At 35.3% G+C, this 9,171-nt stretch overlaps 1 protein-coding gene across 2 annotated transcripts in view; it reads left to right on the top strand.

Annotated features, from left to right (window-relative positions):
• col5a1 (procollagen, type V, alpha 1) overlaps positions 1-9,171 on the top strand; it is a 115,432-nt gene that overhangs the window by 38,277 nt on the left and 67,984 nt on the right. For both annotated transcript variants that reach the window (XM_016470190.1, XM_016470189.1), the window contains exons 3-4: positions 1,150-1,363; positions 1,929-2,091. In XM_016470190.1, the coding sequence (XP_016325676.1) occupies positions 1,150-1,363; positions 1,929-2,091 (377 nt within the window). The remainder of the gene's footprint in view (positions 1-1,149; positions 1,364-1,928; positions 2,092-9,171) is intronic.

Here is a 9,171-nt window from a genome sequence, read left to right as displayed (position 1 = left end):
AAATCATTCTAATATGCTGATTTGCTGCTCAAGAAACATTTCTGATTATTATCAATGTTGGAAACAGTTGTGCTGCTTAATATTTTTGTGGAAACAGTGATTTTTTTCAAAAATGTTTAAAATAACAGCATTTATTTGAAATAGAAATCAATTGTAACATCAATGCCTTTAATGTCAGTTTTGGTCAATTTATTGCATCCTTGCTGAATTAAAGTATTAATTTCTTTAAAATGACTCCAAACTTTCTAGAAGAATATAATGTACAAATCATGTGGAGCAATTTTATGATATTTTTATAATGCTTTTCTGGCATTTTTGGAGCTTGACAGCTCTAGTCCTCATTCACTTTTATTGTTTGGAAAAGAGTCAACGCTGAGATTCCAATAAACATCACATTTTATGTTCCTCACAAGAACGAAAGTCATAGTTTGGAGATGATATGATGTTAAGTAAACAGTGACAGAATGTTCATATTCATATGTTTTTCTCTCTGTTTGTACTTGTGATTTTCTCTCTGTGCTTGTTCTCTTCAACTCTCTCTGCTAGATGCATTAGAGTAATAAAATGTCTCTTAGGGAACAGCTGTTCTCCTCCTTACCCAGTATATTCAAGACTCTTATTAACACAGACACACACGCGCACACACACACACACACACACACACACACACACACACACACACACACACACACACACACACACACACACAGGTTTGTTTTTGTGAAAAGTGGGGACATCCCATAGGCGTAATGGTTTTTATACTGTACAGACCGTATATTCTATTGCCCTACACCAACCCTACACCTAAATCTACCCCTTACAGGAAACTTTGTGCTATTTCAGATTTTCAATACACTCCATTCTGTGTGATTTATAAGCGTTTTGAAAAGTGGGGACATGGGGTAATGTCCTGAAAAGTCACCTTCTCCTTGTAATACCTATGTCATACCTTTGTCATTATACAAATTTATGTCCTCATTTGTCACAAAAACGCGCGCACACACACACACACACACACACACACACACACACATTGCTCTTATCCATGTAATACACTTTATCTTTGTTACCTGACAGCATCTGTCTGCTCATAGAACCCCTCCCCAAAACACTTTTGATTTCCAAAAATAACACCCTGTCCCTCTTTAGCATCCGTGTTTCCTGAGGACTTTTCCATCTTGGCGACGGTGAGGCCTAAAAAAGGCAGTCAGTCCTTCCTGCTGTCGGTGTATAACGAACAGGGCATCCAGCAGCTCGGTCTGGAGGTGGGACGGTCTCCTGTCTTCCTGTACGAGGATCACCTGGGCAAACCCGGCCCGGAGGACTACCCGCTCTTCAGAGGGGTCAACTTGGCGGACGGAAAGTAAGACACACCACAAGCTGTGTAATAAATATGAAATATGTTGTGTGATTTTGTCACTATTTTCTTGACACCGGAAACTGCAGGGCCAGTTATGTAATGTCTGGTTAGGATTTAGTGTGTTTGGTTTTCATTATTAGCTTTGATGTGCGACATTTAATCTGTCACACGGGTGTGAAGCCAACACCTGCACAGGTGAGCAGACACAGGTGTGATGCCCTGTGTAACTACATAAACACTGCAGAAACACTTAAATAATACATATAAATATGGAAAACTTTGGATGGATGGACGGACGGACGGACGGACGGACAGACAGACAGATAGATACAACAAAGATAGATAGATAGATAGATAGATAGATAGATAGATAGATAGATAGATAGATAGATAGATAGATAGATAGATAGTTATAGAGAACAAGAGATAGATAGATAGATAGATAGATAGATAGATAGATTGATTGATATATGGATAGACAGATGTATAGATGGATGACCGACGGATCGACAGATTGACCCTCATTCGTGTGTGTGTGTGTGTGTGTGTGTGTGTGTGTTTGTGTCAGGTGGCACCGTGTGGCGATCAGCGTTCACAAACAGAGCATCACTCTGGTTTTGGACTGTAAGAAAAAGGTGACACGGACGCTATCCAGAAGCCCTCACCCCATCATCGACACCAAAGGCATTGTGGTCTTCGGGACACGTATCTTGGATGAGGAGGTGTTTGAGGTAAGAGGAGTCACATCTTCTCAAAGCGTCTCCTTAGAGGCTTCTCAAGCTTTTTTTTGCACTTTTGTGGCTCAGCAGTTCGATGCGAGCCGTTGCTGTCTAACAGTAAGAACTGAGATCCAGTGGTAGATAGATCTCATTTGTGTTGGGCTGTTTCTTCGCTCTTGTTGTCAGTGTGTTGTGGGCCTTCAGCAGGGATTTGTGGTCATGTGTCTGTGGTCTTCACTGAATGTTGAAGTGTTTCAGCACGTCTCTGTGACTGTGTCCAGTGGAGAAGTGAGAGAGTAACGTGTGCATGTTTGTTTAGCAACTCGTTGTGGTTATGTAGTGCTAATGTAAGATTGTAGGGTTACCCTCTGGCACAAGGGTTTATAGACTGTCATGTATGCTTGTTTGTTTAATAGTCAGGTTAACCATAAACGTTTAAAATAAGTATAAAGTACAAGTGTGGTTGTGCTTGTATTTGTTCAGACTCTATTGCTCAGAAAGACATGTCATACTACTCATGTTATGTGTGCAGTCTGTGTGTCCCTTAAAGAGACAGTGATAGTGAAAAAAGTGAGATGGGTGGAAAAAGTATTTTTCAGTTCTTTTGCATTTGCTCGCAAAACGGTAACATTTTACGGAGAAATTTTGTGTTCGCTCGCAAAGCATTTGAAAGAAATGTTTTGAAATTTTTTGAAAGAAACAGATAAATTTGGTGAGAGAATGCTAAGTTTCTTTGGGGGAATGCAATACTTATCGGAGAGAATGCAAATATTTTTGTGAGAAAACAAAGTTTCTTGAGAGAAATGCAACACTTTTTCATGAAAAAGTTTTTTTGCAAAAAAAAAGGAAAAATCTTTAGAGAGAAATGCAGGGCTTTTATGAGAGAATGCAAATATTTCATGAGAAAATGCAACGTTTCTTGGGGAAATGCAATACTTTTGCAAAAGAATGCAAATACTCTATAATATTCAGTTTTTGTGATGTTAGATTAGACATTCAAAAGTTAAGACATTTTCGCACAGTATTGGACAAAAATGCAAAATAATAATGCTTTATATTTCTAAGATAAAGACTTTGTGGCCCTTGCTGAATTAAATATACAATGTAGTGAAATGTTTAGAATTTCAATTCCTTTGAGTACTAAAAATAGTAGATAAACAGTGTATATTCAGTTTTTGTGATGTTAGATTAGACATTCAAAAGTTAAGACATTTTCGCACAGTATTGGACAAAAATGCAAAATAATAATGCTTTATATTTCTAAGATAAAGACCTTGTGGCCCTTGCTGAATTAAATATACAATTTCAATGTAGTGAAATGTTTAGCATTTCAATTCCTTTGAGTACTAAAAATAGTAGATAAACAGTGTTTACACAGTAAAAGTAATTTTTCAATGCTGTAAATAAAACAAAGAACATGTTTTATAAGAAAATAAAAGTCGGTCTTTCTGCTTTAAAGTTTCATGTTTAAGTGTGTGTGTTACTTGCTTTTTCTTTGTAATTATTTGTGAAATCTACAAGTCATTTCTGAGTGAAAGTTGTTTCAAAGTAAATCCTACACCATTTTTTTCAGTGTACAGTGCAGTATGCAGGAAGCAATTCCATTCGGAAACATATACAAATCCAAAACGTCTTCGACAATTGAATTTGTTGCTGTTTGTTCAGTCTCGGTGTGTCTTGATAGCAAAAGCTGAAGGATTGTGGGATTGGAAGAGTCCGTGAGTGGATGTGAGTCATTCAGAAGGACTGTAGGTAATGTTAGTGTTCATCCCGAGGGTTTTGACCACAGACGCACAGGGTTCATGGAATGCTGATGTGTCTTTAATGTTTGGTCTACCTTTCTGTTTGAAGTTAAAGTGTTTGGAGAAAATGGAAAGAACCGTGTGTTTCTTTCTACAGAGCGAGACACCGAGTCACCACAGAACCTTAACCAAATCCCTGCCGTATACACACAGCAAAATCTTATTTCATTTCAGAGCCTGCACATGTAATTCAATTCTCTTAAACGCTGACACATTTCACTATGGACCTGTAAGATAAACAGAGAGAAGAGACGAAAGACAGAGGAATAAGAGAGAATCTCAAAATCATAGAGAAAACAGACAAAAAGAGTGTGTTATTTGCATGAAGCAGATCTGTTGAGCAATATTGGGTTAATTTAGGTGTGCTTAAATTTCTCTAGTTGTTTCTTAAAACATGATAGAAAATGCTGCATATTTGTGAGCCTGTGAGCTGCCTAGACAACATTTTTTTTTGCATCATAGTCACACTTTTTATGGTGCAAAATGGTGCTGTCTTCTAAGATGTCTCATTCTGGCTGAAATCAACAACAGCATGTATAATTAATAGAAGACAGTCCCAGAATGCATTGGGATGAACTCAACGATGGCAGATGAGAGATGTTTTGACTATAAATATACTTAATTTGTATGTGGTAATGGACAATGTTGATATAAATAGTTCTGTTTAATTAAAATGCACCCAATATTTGTGTTCTTATGCTTCTTTTTTATGCTACCATCAGGCTAACGTGAAACTCTATCAGAACCAGTTGAGTGAAACATTAGATTAAATGTGACCTTTTGAAGTAGAAAAACTGAAATAATATTTTCTTAAATAAGTAAACTTCATATTACTTGAAAGAAGCACACCAAAATATTTATTTAAATGGATAGTTCACCCAAAAATGAAAATTACCCCTTGATTTACTCACGCTCAAGCCATCCTAGGTGTATATGACTTTCTTCTTTTAGACAAATGCAATTAGAGTTATATTAAAAATTATCCTGGCACTTCCAAGCTTTATAATGGCAGTGAATAGGTGTTATTTTTCAATAGTCCAAAAGACTGTTGTGAACTATTGTGAACGCATGTACGACAGTTAGCAGAAGCTAGAGATTACTGTTTATAAAATTAAAATATGGATATTTTTCTTACACAAACGCATCGATTCGCTTCAGGAGGCCTTTATTCACCCCCCGGAGCAGTGTGGGACACTATTTATGATGGATGGATGCACTTTATTGGACTTCTTTTGGACTATTGAAGTAACTAGTAAATCATGGGGTCATTTTAATTTTTGGGTGAACTATACCTTTAAATAAATAAGTACTCCAATAAACTTTGGAATTCAATCATTTTTACAGTGTATTTGTATAGTGAGATTTTGCACATGTAGAGAGTTCCAAATACACACGTGTAGACAGTAGACAGCAAGGCAGATGTTTATCTTCAGTTTCCTGCAGCATCACACTGTTATCAGTTTTAGGTTTGTCAGATGGAAAAGTTTGCTTCATATTTAACAGTGCATAAATATCTCACACACATAGAGGCAAAGGTGATGTTTTTGTGGAAAGTTCTGGTGAGGATGAGGAGTTTGTGGCTCATGTCTACTGACATCATTGAGGGGGGTTTCCACAGCACATGTACAGGTCAACACAAGTGTGTGTGTGTGTGTGTGTTTGGGAGAATCTCTCCCTCTGAGGTACAAATCCTATAGAAGTGTGGTTGAAATCAGCATGATTCACACGTCACTCATTGCACTGTCTGCTTGATCTGTTTCATCATTCTCTCTCACCTGACTGAAGTAGAAAATGAGAGAGGAAGAAAGATATTTAAAGAAAGAAATGCTTAATGTTTAGAGTTTCACTTTTAAAGGAGAACAGCTGTTTTAAAGGCAAGAGAGTTGACATAAAGACATGAGATTACAATCACTAGATATTTAACTTCTATAATGTGATGCATTGTGTAATGTTTCTGAGTGGAACCAAATATTGTGTAGAAAATAAAGGGGGTGGGACTTGATCATTTGAGTCAGGATTTTATTGGTTGAAATGTGTTAGGCTGTGATATGAATGGTTATTATTTTTCCTATATATACGACTGTTCAAAGGTTTAAAAAAAAAGATAAATTAATACTTTTATTAATTAAGGATGCATTAAATTGATCAAAAGGGACAGTAAAGACATTGTTGCAAAATATTTCTTTCAAATAAATGCTATTATTTTAAACTTTCTTTTTATCAAAGAATCCTGAAAAAAATGTTTCCACAAACATATTAAACAGCACAACTGTTTTCAACATTAATAGTAATCAGAAATGTTTCTTGAGCAGCAAATTAGCATATTAGAATGACTTCTGAAGGATCATGTGACACTGAAGACTGGAGTAATGATGCTGAAAATTCAGCTTTGCATCACAGGAATAAATTGCATTTGAAAACATATTCAAATAAAAACAGCTCTTATAAATTGTAGTAATATTTTACAGTATTACTGTGTTTTTTATTAAATAAATGCAGCCTTAGAAACCTATTTGAAAAATATTAAAGTCTCACTGACTCCGAACCTTTGAACTATTTATTTATTTATTTATTTACAATAACTATATTTGTCTACAAGTTTTGCAGTTCTGTTTGGTGTTGCTTAAATGACAAATTGAACATTTAAATATGCAATATTTGTATGTAAATAGGATAAAAAAGCCCGGATGAGGGAGAACATTAAAGAAACATTGCACAGATGTTTTGGTTCAGTAGTTTCCCAGCATTCCATATTAAACGTTATAATGGTTCCTAGTGAAAACACAGTCTGAATAATCCATCATTGAGTGCTGCAGTTGAAGAAGCTGAACATAAAAGACCAAGAAACTTTTGCTGTAGGGTCAGAGACTCCATTATAATTAAATGGAGAAGTGAAAGTGGAGGTGAGTGATGGAGAAAAGGAGAAATGAAGGAGCGAATGCTGATGGAGGGTTGGTGGACAAAAGGAACGCAGGGAAAATGCAGTGGTAGACATGCCTGTTGCTTTTGGCAATGATCTTAAAGGTCTCCAGACGCTGCCACTGTGTGTGTGTGTGTTCATGTCATTGGATGGTTTGGTTTCTGTGGTTGTTTTTTTTTTACTCTTGAGAATGGCCAGACGCTGCCTGGATGTGTGTGTGTTTGTGAACACCGTCACACGTGTGAGCGTCTGCATGCGGCAATTGTGGTCTCAAGTTTGCCCAGATATTCAGTCGCTCTTGTGGAGCGTTTCATGCTGCTTTGTTAAAATCTTTTGCAATTTCTCCCACAGCATGAGTCCATGTTCTAATGCGGATCACATGTGGCCTATTTCCCGTGTCTTGGGCTGATGAGGTCATAAGCAGCTGCGATGATGTCATTTTTAAACAAACCTAATAAGTACAAGACCTCAAGCTTTGAAACTCCAGTTAGACCGGATAGAGTGTGTTTGTGTGGGTGAATCTAACACAAACTGTCAAGAACATGTCTGGGTCATATTTACCTACAAAATCAGTCGGAATTCACCGTTTTTAAGGGCTGTTAAGATATTTTATATTGTGTCTACATTTTTTATGATAATTTACAGAATTACACAAAAACTCAAAACACTGCCATTAATATTATTACTTTATATTTTTTTATTAATTTATATTATTATGTTATAATTTATTATTTTTATTTACATATGTATTATTATTATTATATATTTTTTATTATTTACCTTAGGGATGTTCATTTTGACCGGTTAACTGTTAAACGACCGTAAGAATTTTTGACCGATTGATACAATCAGTTAAACGGTTTAAAAAGTCATTTATTAATTTTTTTTCAGTAATTTATCAAAATATTTAAAAAGGTTTGCCGCATGGTTAAAATATGCTACGCGTATATAAAAAAATTAGCTTTTTAGAGAAAAAAAAACACAAGTCGAGTATAAGTCGCATTTTATTATTTCTTTCAGAAATACGATAATGAACAAAGCTTAACTGTGCGCGCACATGCGGCGCCAGCGCAATCACCTGATTTTTTCCCCCTTCTAACAGTGGAAGCAACTACTCCTTTTAGTCATAAAGATAATCAGAATTGTAAAAGGTTTGCTTTTATTTGTGTACATTCACCGTCTGGTTTCCTTTCACGCAGCACAAAAATGAACCGAAACTCTGCTTACTAGGCTACTTGTTGCACAGTTTTTCTTTCGTTTTCTTAATGTAAGTAAAAATATATTTCTCGTATAGGCCTATTTATTATTATTATTATTATTATATTAATATATTATTTATATATTTATATATAGCCTAGCTTTATGATGTTTTTCTCCGCTTACAGAAGCGCTGCAGGTGTGTGATATGAAGACCATGTGAATCCTCATGTTCTGTTGGCTTTATTCTGTTTTTCTCCGCTCGCAGAAGCGCTGCATGCGTGATGTGATATGATGACCATGTGAATCCTCGTTGTTTGTTGCTTTTTGAAAAAAAAATTAATTCCCGGAAACTGTTAGTATTTTTAACGGGTCACAGAATTGTCCTTTCTAATTTATTTCAATTCTAATTTAAAATAATCTTGTTGGTTAACGGTTAATAATCGGTTAACGAGCGTCAGTTGTTGGTTAGGAAAAATAACTGAAATGAACATCCCTAATTTACCTATATAATAATGATAATAATAATAACAATATGTGTGTGTATACGTTAGAGATGCACCGATTGCAATTTTCTTGGCCGATTCCGATTTCCGATTTTTTGTTAGTGTGATCTGCCGATACCGATTTTTGTCACTTTCGATTTTCTTTCTAAGAACTATAATTGACAGCATATACAAACAAAAATCTACTTTTCTTTAACGCGAAGTTTTATTTTCATAAAAAAACACAAGTAAAAAGTCAGTAATAAAATAAGAACAAATAAAAAAAAATGGCAAACAACAGCACAAATAAATGCAATAGAATAAAGAGAGCTATGAAACTAAGTTTTTCAGGTTAAGTAAGTTTTTAATCAGGTAAGAAATACTACAGAATTAAAGTAATCAAATGTAAAATAACACATCCAGTGTTATTTTACATTTGATTACTTTAATTTCTGTAGTCTTCATTGTAAAAATTAAATACAGATTAATGCTTACCATTAAAGTTATAAAACGTATTCAGTCAAGAGCAGAAAATTATTTTCTTTGTCTTTTGTTCTTTGATTAACATGACAGACAGCAGCATAAATATTGGACTGCGGTCCCTTTAAGAGTTTATCCACGGACCCAATATACTGTTACACAACATGCGTTCTCTTTCTCAACTATTTAACGTTCCAAAACTGACTGT

This window comes from Sinocyclocheilus anshuiensis, unplaced genomic scaffold (assembly GCF_001515605.1).
Source record: "Sinocyclocheilus anshuiensis isolate Anshui unplaced genomic scaffold, SAMN03320099.WGS_v1.1 scaffold708, whole genome shotgun sequence".
In the NCBI taxonomy this organism is placed as follows: domain Eukaryota; kingdom Metazoa; phylum Chordata; class Actinopteri; order Cypriniformes; family Cyprinidae; genus Sinocyclocheilus; species Sinocyclocheilus anshuiensis.
This window is presented reverse-complemented; position numbering and strand designations above follow the sequence as displayed.